The 21636-nt window shown below is 40.3% G+C and overlaps 1 protein-coding gene across 2 annotated transcripts in view; it reads right to left on the bottom strand.

Moving 5' to 3' along the window:
* Nucleotides 1–21636, bottom strand: part of med23 (mediator complex subunit 23) — a 92832-nt gene that overhangs the window by 13641 nt on the left and 57555 nt on the right. For both annotated transcript variants that reach the window (XM_056480999.1, XM_056481000.1), the window contains 6 exons: nucleotides 19207–19377; nucleotides 11582–11798; nucleotides 9220–9456; nucleotides 6616–6781; nucleotides 6144–6216; nucleotides 3941–4155 (listed from right to left, as the gene is read on the bottom strand). In XM_056480999.1, the coding sequence (XP_056336974.1) occupies nucleotides 3941–4155; nucleotides 6144–6216; nucleotides 6616–6781; nucleotides 9220–9456; nucleotides 11582–11798; nucleotides 19207–19377 (1079 nt within the window). The remainder of the gene's footprint in view (nucleotides 1–3940; nucleotides 4156–6143; nucleotides 6217–6615; nucleotides 6782–9219; nucleotides 9457–11581; nucleotides 11799–19206; nucleotides 19378–21636) is intronic.

The following is a 21636-nucleotide window of genomic DNA, read 5'->3' as shown; positions in this document are numbered from 1 at the left end:
CATCAGTTTGTACAATTTTAAATATACATTTTCTAATGCAGCCACACTAAAAAAATTCATCTGACTGTAAATGCTGTGATTTTCCCCTGTGCTACAATTGGAGTGAGAGACGCTGTGAAGCAGATCCAATCACAGCTCCTCCTGGAGCCGCTTGCCACCGCATTATCTGTGTGTGTGTGTGTGTGTGTTTTCATCCACAGACATCAGCAGAAGCCAACAGGCACAACTAAAAATGCATTTACAGATACATCAAAACAAATGGAGCATGTGACTGCAGCACGAGGCCTGACGTCTCCCTGTGCAAACACACACACACCACACTGATCTGAGGCCTGAGGTTAGTACAGATGTTACTTCTCTTCATCAAGATGCATCAAATTCATCAAAAGTGTAACAAAAGTCTTCTGTTTCAAGAAATAAATGCTGTGCTTTTGAATAACAAGACACCACGCTGTCCTCAAAAACCCAAAACCCAAAGTTTCTTGATCATCAAATCAGCATTTCACAAATATTCTACAATTACTAATACAAATATTGAATATTTCATATTTATTAAGCCCAAGTTCTGATTGACATTTAATGGGCCTTTTTCTTTAAATAAACTTATAAACTATAAAAATGAGTACACCCCATTTTGAATATGAATATTTTTATCCTTTTCTCAGTGAACATTGGTCATATATTTCGGTGAATTTAGACAAAACAGATTTATTACACAGAAATATTTATTAAAATAATATTTTAGTCACCGAATATCTTTAGAAAAAGAAGGATAATACATTTAAATCATGCAAAATATTGGGTAAAAAAATTACAACCTATAAAATGTCCAAAAAAATGTAATACATTTAACATAATTTTGTCTCTTAAAAAATGTTTTATTTAATATTTTCCCCAACATATAAATTGGTCTGTACTAATTTTGAACCGTTAGCTTAAGTATTTTTGTATGATTAGCTCCAGATCTGGTTTCTGTATTGACTAATCTAATGCATTTGCACAATTGCAATATTGTAAAGCTTCCTATAGAAAATATTAACTTAAATGAGAAATTTGTGAGGGGTGAACTCGTATATGCTGAGCACTGTATAATATATATATATATATATTAAACTATAATATATAGTTCCTGACAGAAGTCTTGTTGCCTATTCAAGTTTTAGGAACAGTAAATAATAATTTGACTTCTAGTTGATCATTTGGTATCAGAAGTGTCTTATATGAAAGGTAAAGGCCTCTAGATGACTCTTATTTGACCACAATAAAATATGATCATGCCTTGATTATGAATGAATTCATTAGGACAGTAAGGTCTGCCTTTACTTAGACAAAAGTCTCATCACTGAAGCTTCAATAATGTCCAGTATAGAATATGTGGTCATGCTGCAGTGGAAACAGAATGAATATTGTGTCTGACTCCATCATGAGCTTGGAGGACTGCATCCATACATCTCTGCAATGACTCAAATCACTGATTAATAAAGTCATCTGGAATGGCAAAGAAAGCCTTCTTGCAGGACTCCCAGAGTTCATCAAGACTCTTTGGATTCATCTTCAGTGTCTCCTCATCTTACCCCAGACATGCTCAATAATGTTCATATCTGGTGACTGGGCTGGTCAATCCTGGAGCACTTTGATCTTCTTTTCAAAACCAGCTTTATAATCAATCATCAGCTAAATGTGAACACTTGAAATGTTCTGATGGGAATTTTGACCTGAAACTTCACAAATACACTAAAATCTCTAAGCAAAAAGGGTAAAATAATTGTCCTTGAAAATAAAGCGTCATCTGTATTTCTTACACACATAAATCATGTCTGACAGAAGCTTCAACAGCTTCCACACACATCTTCAAAATGAATGCCATGCATCACTAAACCCCTCCGCGAGCCACTCAACCATTTTCAGCCCACAGGTTGAAATACACACACACTGCAGTATTCTGACACACACACACAGAGCAGTGTGATGTACAGAGATCTGGAGTATGTGGAGGCAGGTGAACTGAATCATCAACACTCCTCAAATACTCACAAACAGACCTTCAGCTGCAGACCTCACTGATCCAGCAGCGTCCACAGGGCTTTACAAACGCATTTAAGACAAACAAAACAACACCGTATGTCCATGCAGAGTGTCTAAAAATACATCACACATCTCAGAATCCTTCTCCTCAACAAGCTGCAGCAAACATTCGACTCAAAACACAGCCATTCAACTTTAAAGCAGGCTTTTTTGTTGAACGTGCTGTAATTTTGCACCAAAATATCAAGAAATACCCACTAGAGGTTAGCCGATGTTACATATTTCAAAGAAAGTCATTACAGATCAATGTGCAGATATTAATAAAACTTTTTTTTTTGAATGCAAAATGCAAGACTTTTACATTAGAAACTGAAATACACTACAGCTGGATGTAAATTGCCTGATTTTTGCTATCGTGCATAATGTTTTTCCTCACTGCGAATTCTTATAGCCATATACACAGTTGAGGTCAGAAGTATTAGCCCCCTTTGAATTTTTTTCTATTTTTTTAATATTTCCCAAATGCTGTTTAACAGATTCAGGAAATTTACAGAGTATGTCTGATAATGTTTTTTCTTCTGGAGAAAGTCTTATTTGTTTTATTTCGGCTAGAATAAAAGCAGTTTTAAATTTTTTTATCATCATTTTAAGGTCAATATTATTAGCCCCTTTAAGCTATATTTTTTTTCTGATAGTCTACAGAACAAACCATCGTTATACAATAACTTGCCTAATTACTCTAACCTGCTTAGTTAACCTAATTAACCTAGTTAAGCCTTTAAATGTCACTTTAAGCTGTATAGAAGTGTCTTGAAGAATATCTAGTCTAATATTATTTACTGTCATCATGACAAAGAGAAAATAAATCAGTTATTAGAGATGAGTTATTAAAACTATTATGATTAGAAATATGATGAAGAAATGCTCTCCGTTAAACAGAAATTGGGGAAAAAAATAAACAGGGTGGGGCGAATAATTCAGGGGGGCTAATAATTCTGACTTCAACTGTATATGCCTTTTACATAACATATAAGCACATTAATATAGCCTGGTTTGTTAGGTTATTTAACCGTATTGCTTTCTCACTACAACCGAACTGCTCCAGACTTCATTTCAACCGAGCCGAGACCACCTCACGCAACAAGTTTCCAAACAAAAGTTAAACTTAGGGTGTGCTCACACTAGGCATTGTTGTCTTGAACCATGCCCAGACACGATTGTCCCCCTTCCCCTCTCCCTGCAGTCACATCGCATTTTTAACCTTCCGAGCTCACGCATGCTTTCGTCATCGATGATGAGCGTTTCAGTTTAACAGAAGAGAAGCGCTCTCGCTCAGCACAATGGAGACTGCTTTAATTATATTGTTTCACATTGTTTTAAGTGGTTTGATATGCAGCTACACACAGTCGAATATTTTACTGAACACATCCACAATTTTTGACACTCATTAATTAATTAAGTCCTGGTGCTGCAGGTATTAGGAGGTTTGCTGAAGGTGCAGCTGTCATGCAGTGAGGGGTTTGTGTCTTTAATAAACTACGACAGTTCGTGTTCATTAAAAATAAGAACGATTAACAAATCCATATGAAACTTAAGTGTTTTGTCTTCAGTATCACGCTCGGGCGTGCTTTACACTCACACTACAAGCGTACCGCGCCAAAGCCCAAGTGAACTGAGCTCTAGTATACCCCATCCAACCTGGTCAAGGCCAACCAACTGAACAACGCCTGAGCCCGATTTGGAGCACTCACACTAGTCGAACGAACCGGCAAATGGGAGTCAAATGCACCTGGGCATGGTTCGCATAGCCTTGCGTGAGTACACCCTTAAACTAAAGTGTTCCCGAATAATATAAGAGTTACTGGTGTCCTGTAAAACCTGCAGTTTTGTAAGTGATGTGGGTGTGAAGTCTTACTTGGGTATGAGCGAGAGCTGGCCGATGCTGGAGTGATGCCACACAGCGTGAGCCAGAGCCAGAATGTAACTGCAGTGCATCTCCGAGTAGGACTGGTGGCAGGCGGTGAAGTCCAGCAGCTGGAATGGGTAACCCAGCCACTCTGACCCGGTGCTGAGTACCGCACTGCTGATCACACTCACGATACGGTCATGCAGAACGATCCAGTAGGGCTCCTGCAGAGAGAAATACAAAGCATTAAACACACGGAGATCTCACGTAATGAAACACAGTCACTATCAGTGATGAAGGTAACGCATTACATGTAACACAACTTAGGAAATAATATTACTTTTCTAAGTAATGAGTAAAAAAACGCATTACTTTTTAAAAATAAGTAATAATATTTGAGTTACTTTTTAAAAAAAATGTAATGGAAGTTACTCTTTAGTTTAATTATTTTCAGAATCAGAAAGGTATATTCACACATACGAGGAATTTGTTGTGACAGAGCGTCTACAGTGCAACAGAATTACAGAGACAGGACAAAAAACTGATAATAAATATATTTTAAGTGTTTGTAGAGCTATATTACTATATACATTGTTATATGTGCAGCTGTTATGTGCAAATTGGCATGTAAAGTGTGTTGTTAAATAAGTGTATATGTGTATAAAAGTGTATAGCGGTAGTGATGTTGGTTCCACAATTATTATCATCAAGTGTTCATGAGATGGATGGCCTGAGGGAATAAACTGTTTCTGTATCAGGCTGTTCTGGTGCGCAGTGCTCTGTAGCGTCCACCAGAAGGTAAAAGTTCAAAGAGGCAGTGTGCTGGGTGTGAGGGGTCCAGAGTGATTTTGGCAGCCCTTCTGCTCGCCCTGGATAAGTACAGTTCTTGGAGAGTCGAGAGGGTTGTACTGATTATTCTCTCAGCAGTCCAAACTATTCAACATAGTCTTCGGAGGTTGGATTTGGTAGCTGAGCTTAACCAGACAGTTATTGATGTGCAGATGACTGATTACTGAAAACTGTTTCAGCAGCTCCATTGGGAGGTTGAACTTCCTCAGTTGACGAAGATAGTCCAGCCTTTGTTGAGCTTTTTTGACAATGGAGTCAATGTGAGTGTCCCACTTCAGGTCCTGAGAGACGGTGGTGCCCAGGAACCTGAATGACTCCACTGCTGCCACAACGCTGTCCATGATGCTCAGTGGGGGGAGAGCAGGGGGGTTTCTCCTGAAGTCCACTATCATCTCCACTGTTTTGAGCGTGTTGAGCTCCAGGTTGTTGTGACTGCACCAGACAGCCAGCTTCTTAACCTCCTGTCTGTAACCTCCTGTCTGTAATCAATGTCTGAAATGGACCATGTAAAATTCAACGACATTCCAGAGATTCTATAGGCCACCAACTCCATGGGTTTATAAATGTATTTTCTACGGCTATTCCTCAACCTTATCCCTAATCCCATCCCTCCCAACTGTGTGCATTTTTACTTAAAATATATATGTATATGTGGCAGCTTAAAGACTCCTCTCATATGGAGAATGAAGCCTTATGCATTGCTCAGGTGTGAGTTTCTCACAGACTTCAACAGAGTGTCAAAATCTTGATGGTTCTGTGGGTCTCGTCAATCAAATCTGAGCTTTATAATGTATTCTCTATTGGATTCGGATCAGGCGATTGGCTAGGCCATTCTACAGCTTGATTTTCATTCTCTGAAAGCATCTGAGAGTCTCTTTGGCTGTGTTTTGGATCATTGTCTTGCTGAAATGTCCACCCTGGCATCATCTTCATCCTCCTGCTAATTTAGATGTTGGACTGAAGCAGCTAGGCTTTCACTGCTGAACTACACCTCCCTTTCTTCATGTGTTCAACACTTTATCCCTGCGTCATTTCATTTTATTACACATAACTTCATTTGTAAACTAATTAATATTGCATATATGGATTTCTTTGGATGTTACCAACATCTGGTGAAAATTTCAAGTCAGCAGCACCCTAGAAATAAGTTTTCTGAGAAAAATGGTGACATGTTCAATACTTATTAATAATTATTTGCATAAATAAAGGATTAAAACTCTTTCTAAATGATTTATAAGCCTTTTGAAACTCAGTCACCATCTCATTGTAATACTAATGTAATTATACACATTTGTGTCCTGAAATGTCACAAACACACACACACACACACACACACATAATGTAAATAAAGGTGTGTCCGTACAGGGAGAGCGGTGATGACCAGTCCGATGGCGTTCATCCAGGCTGTGATGTTCTCTCGAGGCACCAGCGGCTGACTGTAAAACACCAGACCCATAATTCAACACACAGCATGAATCCACTCCTCCACACACACACATGCTAATGAAGATAACACACCTCATGAGCACCACATCAGCAAATACACAAACTAATGAAACCTTATAGTCAAGTGTGACCAATGTAACAACATGAATAATGCGTTAGTCCCAATTCACACCATTAACTAAGACTTTTAGCTCATTAAACCACTTATAAGCTGTTTATTAATAGTTAGTAAGGTAAACATTGGGTTTAGGTATTAGGTAGGATTAGAAATGTAGAATAAATTCAAACTTTGTAGCAACTAATAAACAGTAAATATAGTAAAAATAAGCAGGTAATAATGCAAGAGTATTAATTCAACACAAAGCATGACTCGACAACTCCGAACACACCTCTTGAGCACCACATTGAGCAGTGCATTGCCCACTTCTTTCCCCGGGACCGCCAGAGCCATCAGCTCCACACAGGTGACATGCAGCGCATGAGCGGCCGGGTTCGGGAACTCGTTGAACCTCCAGTCACAGTTGGGGAACGGGCCTGGAGATTTACCTGCCATGGGTGACTTCGGTTAAGGAGACGCTGGACTCTAAATCACTCAACACTTAAAGGTGCAGTATGTAAGTTTGACACCCAGTGGTTAAACTAGGTATTGCACTCCTGGTTCAAAACACACACAAGCACAGGTTGCCAGATTGACGACAGCAAAATTTTGTTGATTTATTGAAATATTTACCAAATAAAAAGGAGTTTAATATAAGGAAATATAATTGGCTAATATCTGACTTCAGCATTGTTTTCCAGATAAACAAGAATGTTCACAAAGCATGTTTCTGAAATATCTGCAAACATATTATGGTGTTTTATGCTTTAGAAGAGTCAAAAACTGACATACCGCACCTTTAATTTCATGGCCAACTCATTAAGTGCATGGGATAAATTGGCTGTTTCTCAGTATCCATTCTTAAAGGTGGCCTATTTTTTACGAAATACCGCACAAATAATGTTTTATAACTCTCTGAAACTGACCCTCTTCAGGTTTTGATCCTTGTTGTGGTGTTTTGGTCACTGTCGCTTTAAATGCAAATGAGATTGAGCTCTTTCTAATAGAGGGTGGAGCTGCAAGTGCCTGTGTGTCAGCATAGTGGCAGATTGAAAACAAAACTAACATTATCTGTGTGGAAAAGGTCAAATGTGAACATCAGTTTGTGAGAACGCGTCAGTCTATGGAGACTCCTGTCGCTGTTCATTTGTGCTTCATCTGAAACTCCACATCTATAATCCTCTTAGTCTACGCTGACATTATCTTCAGCAGCTCAAACACTCCAATGGCTAATTAGGCAAGTCATTGTATAACAGTGGTTTTTTCTGTAGTCAATCAAAAACAAATATTGCTTAAGGGGGCTTATAATATTGACCTTAAAATGGGTTTAAAATTATTAAAAACTGCTTTTATTCTAGCCGAAATAAAAACAAATAAGACTTTCTCCAGAAAAAAAACTTATATTAAAAATTATAAAAATTATAATTATTAAAAATTAAAAATTATAGGAAATACTGTGAAAAAATTCCTGAATCTGTTGAACATCATTTGGGAAACATTTGGCAAAGAAAAAAAAAAACTCAAAAGTAACTTAACACAATATTTCCCATAAGAACATAATGGAACTAGTTACCTTTTTGGGTTGTAACTCAATATTGTAATGCATTACTTTCAAAAGTAACTTTCCCTAACACTGGCCATTACACATGAACCACAGTTCAAATACCAGAGGGACTGGGAAAAAATGCATTAACAATTTTATAATATCTAAAAAAAAAAGGTTTTTAGTAAACGAAAAAAAAAAAAAAAAAAAATCTTAATTTAGTTTAATCTGCCTTAATAAATGCATACATCAGTAAAATAATACATCAGTAAACAAAATAATTTAGCAAATAATAATTGATTATTAACACAAAATGTGACCAAATAAAGACTTTTTTGGGTCATGGGAAGTGCTTTGAAATGTGCACTTTTGATTCAATATGACTTAATTTCAACTGAAACATGAAGAGGGCGGGGCATATACTAGCTCCTCCCCTTTAATAAAAAAAACAGCCAATTGATCTTATTCTTCAATGCGGAAGTGCGCTCGTTTTTGCGATTGTTTTAGAACGTCCGATTCAGCTGCCTATGGGAGAAATGACTAGGAATAATAAACGGCAGAAAACGGTCAAACTACTTACTCTACAAACAAGTGTTTGCATGACAAGCAGAAAAAGTAGAATAATATAATGAGAAAATATCAGTTTGCAACACCAAGAAGCAAAACAAGATGTTTTTAAGGTTTAAAAATGAATGGAAGTGAATGACCGGAAGTCTCGAGCCAAAATTATTCAAATGGCTGCGCCCACTCGTACACGGAGAATAGCGTTTTGCTTTTATCACAGCTCTGCCAGTGAGAGCAGTTGAGCTCAAGCACATCAAATGAACAGCCAATGAGAAGAAGGGGGCAGGGCATGTCAGACACTAGAGAGCATTTGATTGGTCAAAAGCTGAAGTATGAAGCGACTGCAAAAAACTCAATCCACTTAGGCAGAATTGAGAAACTGCAAGCTTTAGATGTTTATATCAGGTTTATATTGTCTAAATGCAAATTCTGCTAATAATTTTGACCTTAAAATGGGTTTAAAACAATTAAAAACTGTTTTCGTTCTAGCCGAAATAAAACAAATAAGACTTTCTCCAGAAGAAACAATATTATAGGAAATACTGTGAAAATTTCCTGAATCTGTTCAACATCATTTGGGAAATATTTGGGAAAGAAAAAAAATATTCACAGGAGGGCGAATAATTGTGACTTCAACTGTATATTCATCCTACATCAGGTCAATCTGTGGATGTTTCTCATCTTTTAAACTGCATTAAAAAAACTAAATTAAATAAATAAAGCATATGGTGAAATCGCTGTGTGTGTGTTATCGGCATCTCAGAGTGTGCTCATATGAGTGAAGGATATTATCCACGAGGCGTCCGATGAGTTTGCAGTAGTAGGTGTCGTCAGGGATCCAGACGCTATCTTCCCGGGCGTTCATGCCGCACTTCAGGTAAGTCTCGCTGAGGCACCAGCTGGGGGTTCGGTTGTCCTTCAGCGAGCTCATAATGGCGTGCACCAGCTTCCTCTTCAGGTTCGTGCGGTCGCGTAGGTGCCTCTCGTAATAATGCAGCGTGTTGTACAGGTACGTCACCGGCCGATCTGCAGGTTTCACAAAGATTTTTGATGTTTACCTTATTGTAAGGTGGATTAGAACAGTGGGTCCATTAGTTAATGTATTTACTGACATGAATACAATCATTCACAGTGTATTAACCCTTGTGTACTGTTCAAATGTACTTTCATTGTGTTGGGGGCTGTTTTTGCCCCATTGACTTACATTATCAGGACATTTTCTGATTGCAAATCCATGACAGCATATAATCATGCATTTTTGATTGTTGGTGGTTTTCTCTGTTGGGAAGAGGTACTATTTGTCATGTTTACTATTGATCATCAGTTGGCAGCATTAACCTTTTAGATAGGCCTGTGTAGAAAAGTTTCTGACTTTCATATGAAGTTAAAACAGCAGATTATAGTGTCTGTGTGTGCATTTCCTCTGTTTACTATGTTCTGAGAGCTGAGGGGCTTATTTTGATTTTCTCAGACATATCAAAGTGTGTAAAGGTCTCTTTACACTCTCTCAGACTTGCACTATACTCCATATAAAAGCCAGAAATTAAGCTTTTTTTTGCACTGCATCTGATAATCAACTGTAAAAATGACAAATTTTACTTCTCCACAAAAGAAAAGCCCCAATAATTTGTAATAACGCTTGTAATAAAAGCCAATTTAATGATTCTTCTAGTCTTTTTTCCACTGAGGAAATATACTAGACCTAGTAGGTTATTAGACAGTAGTGTATGTTTTAGATAACTTATATTATACTTCACAATTTCAGTTTACAGCACGCGAAACAACTTAAACTGTAAATTTACGGTAAATATCTAAAACCATTGCTGCCAGCAGTTTACTGTGAAATTACAGCACGACTGTAAAATTAAAAATGGTAACAAAAAAAGTTAAATTACAGTAAAATGCTGGAATTATTGGAAATTAGCGTAGTCTGTAACAGAACACTGTCCTTAAACTGTACATTTACGGTAAACATTGTAGCTGGAAGGACAGTAAATGGCTAAAACCACTACTCTCAGTATTTTACTGTAAATTTACAAGGATTTATTTCTACAGTGTATGCTCCAAACTAGTGGAAAAATCTATAAAAAGTATATTGTTAAAATTTCAGCATCAAAAGCTGACGGAGCAGAAATCAAGGGTTGAACTGCATCCCAATCATCGCAAATACTGCAGAAGACCTACTGGAACCCACATGAAGCAAAGATTCTCACAGAAATTTGTCAAGTTTGGCGAAGGAGAAATCATGGTTTGGGGTTACATTCAGTATGGGGGCGTGCGAGAGATCTGCAGAGTGGATGATCAACATCAACAGCCTGAGGTATCAAGACATTTGTGCTGCCCATTACATTACAAACCACAGGAGAGGGCAAATTCTCCAGCAGGATAGCGCTCCTTCTCATACTTCAGCCTCCACATCAAAGCTCCTGAAAGCAAAGAAGGTCAAGCTGATCCAGGATTGGCCAGCCCAGTCACCAGACATGAACATTATTGAGCATGTCTGGGGTAAGATGAAGGAGGAGGCATTGAAGATGAACACAAAGAATCTTGATGAACTCTGGGAGTCCTGCAAGAAGGCTTTCTTCACCATTCCAGATGACTTTATTAATCAGTGATTTGAGTCATTGCAGAGATGTATGGATGCAGTCCTCCAAGCTCATGATGGAGTCAGACACAATATTCATTCTGTTTCCACTGCAGCATGACCACATATTCTATACTGGACATTATTGAAGGTTCAGTGAGCAGACTTTAGTCTAAGCAGAGTCAGACCTTACTGTCCTAATGAAATCATTAATAATCAAGACATGATATTTTATTGTGCTCAAATAAGTGTAATCTAGAGGCCTTTACCTTTCATATAAGACACTTCTAAGACCAAATGATCAACTAGAAGTCAACTTATTATTTGTGTTCCTAAAACTTGGATAGGCGACAAGACTTTTGTTTGACTTGTTGACTTCTATAGTATTTCTGGTTGATACTATGAATGTCAGTGGCTGCTTTTTCCCAGCATTCTTCAGAATATCTAATTTTGCATTCAACAGAAGAAAGAAACTCATAAAAGTTTGAAACCAATTGAGTGTGAGTGAATAATGAGGAAATTTCCCTATTTTGAACTTCCATGCATTTTTTTTCTCCTAAGCCTCACCGTGAAACTTGTAGAGTCCTCCCAGATGATCGAGCAGCGTCTCCAGGGATTTGGAGACCGGCAGCAGCTCCAGGAAGCGGTGGATGACGATGTCGAACACAGGGAGGAAGCGCAGACACACGTTACCGAAGTAAATGGGCAGATACTGAGACTGCAGCTGGATAGGTGGATTGACCTGCTCTGCCAGACCCTCGAAATACAGCTTCTCTGGATATTTCTGCATGGGAAACATTCGAGGAGATCATCACTGATATCAACTTCAGACAGAGTTACCAATCATAGCTTACTACTTATTACCAAACCTTTCAGATTAACACTTGTGCATGCATTTCAGGGGTCATGGCTAGGCACACACAAAATCTGAGTACACAGAAATCCGCTGATTTTTTAACCCATGGTTGAGTCTATATATTTACTTAAGTAAATGTGTAAATATTTAGCCAGTTTTTATATTAAGATCAGTAATATTACTGACTAATATGCAAACGTTTATATGACTTATGTATAATAGGGTATATGCAGAAGGACCCAGTTGAAGAACTTCTGGTGAACTGTATTGCGTTACAAAATTGCTGCGTTTAAGGTGTGTTTTCTTTAGAAATCAGTAATCTTCACTGCCTGATAGATACACGGTAAAAAGTGGGTCTCAGAATGCACAAGTAGTACTGCATTAAATGACATTTTTCTGCACCATGTCTTTAAAATATGACAATTTATTTTACCACAGTATTTTCAATGGAGTTTCTGCACTCGCCTGCTGCTCCTGATGTCGCTTGCGTTTAAACGGCTTTTCATCTGGTTTGGTGCCTGAACAACTAAATGAATGCTGAGGTCTATTTTACTGATTATAGGTTAATTACATTACATTATCGATGCTATAAAAGAAAACCGTATGAAATTGAAAATAGTCTTTCACAGGAAGTATATCGGTAGGTGAAAAAACAGTAGCTGTGCATATGAGTTTGAAATTGAGTTTGAAATTTTTTTCGGACTTTTCTGAGATTCTGGAAGCTGTCCTTTGTCAAATACTGGTACTATATTTTTATTATAACTCTCTGGAAAATAAATAATTTAAACTTTAAGCATTTCTCTGTGTCGTATCCTTTGGAAGCCCAAATACAGAAACAGAAGAAGCTCTGTGGTAGTGATGCGCAGATGGCGGTTATATCCGCGGGTGCTGCGGATAATCCGCGGGTCGGGTAATAAAAAAATACATTATGATTAATTGCGGGTCGGTTGCGGGTGGATGTAGCGGGACATGGCAGTGGACCAGCAAAAAAGCAGAGAGTGGGCTTTGCAGAATGAGAAGATATGAGACGCCCAATAATAGGCTAATGGATGAAGTGCAAGAGTAGCCTACTGTTCAAAGTTTTATTTAGAGGAGTCATCAGAGGAAAATCTGCTATCGTTCTGGGAGAAACAAGATCGCTTATTTCCACGACTGCAGCGCCCTGCGAGGGGAATCTTGTTCATTCCTACAACAGGCGGTGCAAGCGAACACTCATTCAGTGCAGCTGGCCGCGTTTTGGAGGCGAGGCGGAATCGCCCGAATCCAGGCACAGTAGATGCTATTCTGTTTTTGCACAGTGTGAAGAAAAAGGCCAAGTAAACACAACATAGCTGCCGTTTAGGCTGAAGTGGCACCCTTTTTGTTTTCTTGTTCCTGTATCTGTAAAAGCTCAAATTTCTAAAGAAAAAATCTGTAAAAGTCTTATTTTGACTTTCTGTATTTATTTGAAAATGAAGTCTAAAGACATACTTTTGTTTTATAAATCAATGTTCATTTAAAACGTTTAAGATTAACATTATTTTACTATCAGAGATGCGCAGATTAAAGCTCACTGAATCTGCTGTTAATATCTACGGTGACCTATCATCATGCCTTAAAGAATTAAATTATTAAAGTGGTCGGGTGCGGATACATAAATCAGACAAAGCTATATGTGCGGGCGGGTGGATGATTAGTATGAAGCCACGCATTCGGGTGTCATTTCAGCTGATCCGCCCATCTCCACTCTGTGGAAAAGCAGCATTTGGACGCCATTTTAGCTTTCTCTGCTTTACCATTACAGCACCTCCGGCCACGCCCCTTCACTGCACGGGTTGGTTAATGCGCTTAACCTGAAGGGTTTATGACATGATTAACCCGCATGTATTTTTGCAGTCCCCAAACTTCGTTCGCTGTAGGCTTTGCTAAGCTAACTCTGTAAAAGCCAATGTCTCCCTTTGCATTGAACTTTGAGCGTGTTACATTCAGAGATGTTGTTTATGTTCACACAGCTACATTACATGTCAACTAAAGTTTAACATATGATATCGTAGTGGACCACTCCTTTACCTAAAAATGTAAAAGTTGTTATTTTTAGTGCTGTCAAACGATTAATCGACTTAACATAAGTCAAAAATTAAACAGGCTGAATGGAGCATACACTAACATACGTATTACTATTCACAAGACAGCACTAAACAGTCAAAAAATGAGGTGTGATAGACAAGCAGATACATATGAATGTGAAAGTATTCACTGATGGTGATGCTCAGTTCCTGGATGAGTCTGTGTTATTCAGCGTTTGTCATCTGGGAATAACAGACCTTTGAATCTCCCAAATGACTAATCAGAATAGAGTATGTCCCATGTAATAATATGCAATAACAACCTCCAGATTGTACTTTATTCCAAACTTTTCAGAATATAAGATGGCTTGTACCATGATATGAAATTTTCCCTCTTTCGTACAGCCCTAGGAGTATAATTTGTATGATAAATTTTCCATTTATTAATAGAAATAAGCTTTTCTCGTTGTTTTGTAGATCTCACAGTCAAGGACGCCGCTGCCCGGTTCGGCCCTATGATAAGAATGCTTTGGTGGGCCCCCTAAGGGTAGAGTGGTGATGGGGAGTAGGGGTGGGCACCGATGAAAGCGAAGAGCGGGGTGTTGTGGACAAACTTGAAGAGCAGGGGGTGGGGGCAGGGGCGTTGCTAGACATAAAGCTCTACTGGGGCCCCAGAGGTTGGTTGGGTGTTGTGGATCAAACTGGAGAGCAGGGCATGGAGACAGGGAAGGAGGGGGGTTGGGTCACGGCTGGATGACAGCGAAGAGTGGGGGACAGGAGGTAAGGGGGTGGTTGGTGGTGAGGTTAAGGGGGTTGATGTGGGGGGATTAAGGCTGATTTATACTTCTGCGTCAAGCAGATGTTAGCTCTGCGTCAAGAGCCTAGCGCGGTCGCATAGCCCTTGCCGTGGCTGACGTGCATCTCTAAAAAATGTAACCGTCTCAATGAAGCTTAGCGCAAGCTCTGTGATTGGTCAGCTTGGTAGCTGTGACCAGTATGGGCAGGAGCGAGAGCCGTGCGAACCCGATGGAGCGAGTGTTTACAAGGATCGAATCACGTGAATTAGCTCTAGATGGAAACTTTAGTTTTGTGTTTACCTTATGATTTAAGTTGTTGCGCGTCCACTGGTTCCCGTCTCTGAATGAGTGCGTTTTAGCTACTTGTACATTAAGGCAGCGCTAACATAAAAACCTACGGCCAGCTAGTGTTTCAGAAGTGTTATTGCAGAGCAACACAAACAGCGCATAGAAGTATTAATGCACGGCTACGAAGAAGGCAGGAACCGTGGGTCACGCCGATCACTCGACGCAGATGTATAAATCAGCCCTTAGGAAGTTAATAGTAACTCCTATGGCCCCTAAAGTACATGACCCCCAGCGGCGCCCTTGCTCCTAGTAGATAACAGCTTGCTGGAAAACAGCTGCTGATGACAACAGCAACTGCACTGATAAACATGAATGAAACACAACTCTTCTAAGCTCTGTGTGGTCGAACTGTGTGCTGAATCATGCCGAGTTCTGCATTCAGCACAGATACACAAACAAGACCAAATGCCAAAGCAATCTGAGGTCAATCTCTACATAAAATGCCAGAGATTTACGGATGGGAGGGGGATAATAGCTGTGCTCATGACATTCAGAAACCCATCAAGCCTGATATTTGGATGAATATCCTCAACTGAGATGGTTTTCTTTTCCATCTGTAAAGGTCGAGAATTGTATTATCCACAAATCCACGTCTAACTGTACATCTGCGAGCAGAACTGCAAACAGTACCTGCGCTTCTGCTCAGGCTATTTCAATATTTATTTCACTTGGCAGGTCACTTAGGAACAAATGCGTAACTACACAGATACAGCAGCTTGGCAAGAGATGGAAAGGCTATAAAGTTTACCCCTTTTTTAAGATTCAATATTATTATTATGGTTCTTCTGAGTGTGCCAGTTTAGGTTCAGTTTAAAACACAATTCAGATGGGGGTGAGTACACAGGTCGCCTTTTTAGGGATGTGTTGCTTCACATGAAAATTAATTTAGAGTTCCCGCCCAACTTAACAAGGGGGTGGAGCCAAGAGCTCCCCTGATTTGTGTATGGCAACATACACGCAGACAGAGTGAAGCAACATGTACATATACAACTCGGACACAGACCGAGCAGAGACAAAAATCATTTGTGTCTTTGTATAGTTTTACATTCAACTGTGTGCTAGTTTAAAGTTCCGAGCTTGTAAACTGAGACTAATAACCACGCACACTGAATTAACTTTGACTGAGGCTATAAAAAAAGTGTATCACACACCAGATGCGCCGCTCAGAGCCACGACACGGCACACCAGACTGCACATTCGCATGTTATTTAAATTGAAACTATTCAGATGGCGCTCTGTTGCGCGGCAGAAATATGAATGGTGTCCTGAGTCATGGCTGGGCACCGCGGACAGCTGCTGACTTGCGGCGCTTGTGTGTGTACCCTGATAGAAACCTATGTTTAGAATTCTAAAATGCATGGCGCTGCGTTTAGCCAAGCGGCGCTTCTGGTGTGCGACCTGCTTAAGGCAAGTTCATTATTTCCAATGGAAGGATGCACACGTGAGACAACGCGCTCACACTTTCCAGCTGCACCTAGTTAAGATGACAGGGAGTTTCTGTGACCACGGGAAATGCAAACGGCAGAAGTTTAAGGAAGACACAATAAAAGTACACATTCGCAAACCCACATAAAGTTACAAACAATGGCGCCGATGAGAGCGATCATGTGGTGAATGTTGATCTTGTGTTGAGCCCAATGAGCCTTACATCTAAAAATAGAGCAAGGGTATTCCTTTGGTGACATCGCTTTGACTCACACGCTGAAAATGGCGAACGTGAAACAACAAACTGAGAATTTGGTAATGCGCGCCTGTCAATCAATATTGGTGGGCGGAGGGACCGCACTCCTACGTCAAGGTGCGGTCGATCTCAAAACCGCTCCAATTGGTCCACCATTTTTATGTTGTTAAATTGAAAAAAAAGGACTGGGTGTGTTTGTATCACCCCAATATGACCAGGGGTGGGCAAACTCAGTCCTGGAGGGCCGGTGTCCTGCACAGTTTAGCTCCAACTCTAATCAAACACACCTGCTTATGGATTTCTAGTGATCTTGAAGACACTGATTAGCTTGTTCAGGTGTGTTTGATTAGTGTTGGAGCTAAACTGTGCAGGACACCGGCCCTCCAGGACCGAGTTTGCCCACCCCTGGTCTATTCACTATACCTACACACATGTCTGTCCTAAGAGCTTGATAGTAGATTTTTCACCATAGGTGCCCTTTAAAGACATTAAATCAACCACGACACAGACAGAAGACAAGACTCTAACTGCAAACAATTGATATTAGGTGGCGCAAGAACACTCAGTAAATTAGTGAATGTTTGTAAGACTCATATGTCACATTTCTTAGCATTATTCAGAGATCTGCTAGAGTTTTAGGCACTGTTACCAACACTGTAATTTAGTTTGCAAACACATGGGTTTCGTTAAGGTTATGCTTGGCATCCACACTATTCTGGCATCTTCAGCTATCGAAAACAACGGAGACCCTGTTTTAGTCCGGAAACTCTGGTGTTGCGTTTCATATTAAATTTGCTGAGTTGTAAGCAGATTGTCTTTTGAGTTAACTCATGGAAGGTTTGCGGTGGGTTGTTAGCGTGTAGAAGGTTGTGTTTTGTGTGTTACCTTGTGCTAGGTCATGTCTTTGATGTGTTGTTAACATGTAGTAGGTTGCAAGTGAGTTACCTTGCGGTAGGTCACGTGTCTTATGTGGTGTTATCATATAGTAGATTGTGTTTTGTGTGTTACTCTGTGGTAGGTCATGCGTTTTGTGTATTGTTAGCATGTAGCAGGATGTCTTTTGTGTGTTACCTTGTTGTAGATCATGTGTTTAATGTGTTGTTAGCATCTATCTGGGTGTGTTTTGATGCATTACAGTGTGGCAGCTCATGTGTTTGGTGGGTTGTTAGCATGTGGTGGGTTGTGCGTGTTACCTTGTGATAGGTCATGTGTTTGATGTGGTGTTAGCATGTAGCAGGTTGTGCGTGTTACCTTGTGATAGGTCATGTGTTTGATGTGGTGTTAGCACACAGTAGGTTGTGTTGTGTGTGTTCCCTTGTGGTAGGTTATGTGTTTGGTGTGTTGTTAGCATGTAGCAGGTTGTGGTTCATTGTGTTACCTTGTGGTAGGTCATGTGCCTGATGTGTTGTTAGCATTTATCTGGATGTGTTGTGACGCATTGTGATGCATTACTGTGTGGTAGTTCATGTTTGGTGGGTTGCTAGCATGTCGCAAGTTGTTTTGGTGTGTTACCTTGAGGTAGTTGATGTGCTTTGGTGTGGTGTTAGCATGTAGCAGGTTTTGTTGTGTGTGTTAGCTTGTAGTAGGTCATGTGTTTGATGCGGTGTTAGCATGTAGCAGGTTGTGCGTGTTACAGTGTAGTAGGTCATGTGTTTGATGTGGTGTTAGCATGTAGCAGGTTGTGCGTGTTACCTTGTAGTAGGTCATGTGTTTTGTTGTCTTATTAGCATCTATCTGGATGTGTTTTGATGCATTATGGTGTAGTAGCTCATGTGTATGTTGGGTTGTTAGCATGTAGCAAGTTGTGCTTGTGTGTTTGGGTATGTTATCCTGTGGTGGGTCATGTGTTTGGAGGAGTGTTGTTAGCATGTAGCAGGTTGTTGATGCGTGTTTCAGTTTGCTATCTTATGGTAGGTCATGTGGTGTTAGCATGTACCAGGTTGTGTGTGTTAGCTTGGAGTAGGCCATGTGTTTAGCGGGTTGTTAGCATGTAGCAGGTTGTGTTGTGTGTGTTAGCTTGTAGTAGGTCATCTGTTTGGTAGGTTGTTAGCATGTAGCAGGTTGTGTTGTGAATGTTAGGTTGTAGCAGGTCATGTGTTTGGTTTGTTGTTAGCATGTAGCATGTTGTGTGTTTCCTTAGCGGTAGGTCATGTGGGTTGGTGTGGCGTTAGCATGTAGCACATTGTGTTGTGTGTGTTACCTTGTAATAGGTCATGTGTTTGATGTGGTGTTAGCATGTAGAAGGTTGTCTTTTGTGTGTTACCTTGTGGTGGGTCATTTGTTTTGCTAGCATTTTCGAAAGTTGTGTTCAATGTGTTATCTTGTGATTGTATTTTGTATTTTAATGTGTTGTTAGCATGTACCTGGTTGTTGTTACTTTGTAGTATCTCATGTGTTTGGTGTGTTGTTAGCATGTAGCAGGTTGCGTGTGAGTGAGTGAGTGAGTGAGTGAGTGTGTGTGTTACCTTGTGGTAGGTCATGTGCTTGGTGTGCCAGTCGCTCTGCAGCCAGTGTTCTGGAGCGTTCTCCTTCACAAAGTCACTGACGCGGTTGCGGAAGTCGTTGGGTTTGAGCAGGAGAAGCTGGATGATGAAGTAGCAGACCTGAGCCTCGTTCCCCTCATGACTCCTCATCGCCTGCAGAAAACACACAGCTTTCAGTGCCACACACACTTCCAGATAAACTGGAGCAGATATCAGTCAGGGAAATGTAGTTTAGTGTGTTTGGAGAAGCCACTGTGGTGTTTTTCTTCTCTTATAAATGAGTTGCGCCTCAGAAGATGAAACACAATGAACACAATGTGGTGCTTTTGGAGGTGTGAGACGCTCTTTGGGAGCGCAGACAGACGCTCAAGACAGTTCTGGAGGGAATAATAATAGAATGTTAATAATAATGAAGCACTGTGATGATAAACTGACGGCTGAGGCCTTTTAGAAATCAGCTAAACAACATTTCAGGGGCCTCATGTATCAACGCTGCGTACGCACAAAACTTTGCGTATGCCAGATTTCACGCTCGCGTTTGGATTTACTAACGATGAAATTAACGTGAGATATTAGGAATATATTAGGAATACTTAATATTGAGGAAAAAGCCCCAATCAAATAGGCGAATGTCTGCAGCCCCGTCTCCATTTTCCCCCATCCACACTGAGACGGAGCAGCAGCGTTTTAGAATGAAAACGGCCTCTTCAGCGTTTTCAAAACGCTCCGTTTTCGGGGCTCGAAAACTCTGCCGTAGTGTGGACGGATGGCGTAACTGTAGCAAAACGTATGCGTTTTAAAACGAAAATGCATTCGTGTAACCGGGGCCTAATACATCTGTGTCTCCCACAGACACGGATACTACTCCAGACAGTAAAGTGTCGCCCACAATTGAGGCAACTCACTCCTCAAAGGGTGTTAGTTCAGCATCTCCTGTTCCCCTGCCTGTTTGGTCCACACTTTGACGGTGCGCCGCTGTTTTCCTCTTAACCTGCACCTTTTTACATTGGACCATTTCTATTTTAATTCACTCACAGTGCGATGTTCAGACCCCACTGCGTTAACCGCGTCAGCTAAACTCTCCCACTCTATTTTTTTTTCATTTATTATTAATTTCGGAGGACAAACTTGCAAATAACACAGTTTTTCTCCGGTCTTCCTCCGATAGGACCACCTCCAATTACCAGTAGAGTCATTACCATATTTATATGGGGGAGGGGATTTACGTTAATTCGGATGTACAAAGAGATATGCGTGGGATTCTGCGTATGCAGTGTTTCATACATCTGAATTTTTACTGCGTACACACATTTACAGCTTTGTCTGTACGCAATGTTTTAGTATTGATTCAACGCAAGTCTTTGTACATGTGTCCCCAGATGTTTTACAGTGTGCTGGAAACACTGCAAAGTCCATTAATGCATTGATGCTTCCATTAAGCAGTTTTAAAGTGATAATCCAAAATGCGGATAAAAATAGGAGGATGGAAACACAGCTAGTGAGAGGTGAAAAGCAGAGAGGCGCAGCTGGACACTGAGCTCTGCATCAGGGGGTCAGTGTCAGTGTTCGATCAGGGCTGATAAATGCACCATGTACAGTACAGCAGGACGCTCATTGATCAGCGGATGATCCTCAGGCGGTTTACTGTCCTGCTGGCCCTCTGTTCACTTCTGACACACTGATAATGTTTCACACTGCAGTAGCAGGCCAATACAATGAGTCAAAACCTGACATTTAAGACTGAAGAACAGCTGAATCACTGCAAATATCATTCTGCTCTTTAGAGACATTAAAGTCACCATGCTATAGAAGTTTAGATTGTCCTTTTTTACCTCCATTGTGATGTACAATAGTCAAACAACGGCCCTGAAATGAAAAAAAATAAAACATAGGGTGGTGCAGAGGTGTCCTTAGAGAACTGATCAGATTGTTGGACGATGGGCGTTGCTAACAAAAAATAAAGGCAAAGCAGAAATGAGACAGATACTGTCACCCCAAATGACTAATAGTCTCACTCTAAAGGACTGATAGCTCCACCCTATAAAACTGACAGCTCCACCCTAAGGACCGATAGCCCCACCCCCAAATGACTGATAGACCCACCCCAAAATACTGATAGCTTTGCTACAAAAGACTGAAAGCTCCACCCCAAATGACTAATAGCTCCATCCTAAAAAACTGATAGCTCCACCCTAAAGGACTGATAGCCCTACCCCCAAATGACTAATAGCTCCACCCTAAATGACTAATAGCACCACCCCAAACGACTGACAGCTCCACCCCAAATGACTGACAGCTCTACCCTAAAGGACTCAGAGCTCCACCCTAAAAGAATGATAGCCCCACCCTAAATGACTGATAGCTCCACCCCAAATGACTGATAGCTCCGCCCTAAAGGACTGATAGCTCCAC

The sequence above is a fragment of the Danio aesculapii genome, chromosome 20 (assembly GCF_903798145.1).
Source record: "Danio aesculapii chromosome 20, fDanAes4.1, whole genome shotgun sequence".
NCBI lineage: Eukaryota > Metazoa > Chordata > Actinopteri > Cypriniformes > Danionidae > Danio > Danio aesculapii.
Note: the sequence above shows the minus strand (reverse complement) of the source record. Positions and strands in the feature narration are given on the sequence as shown.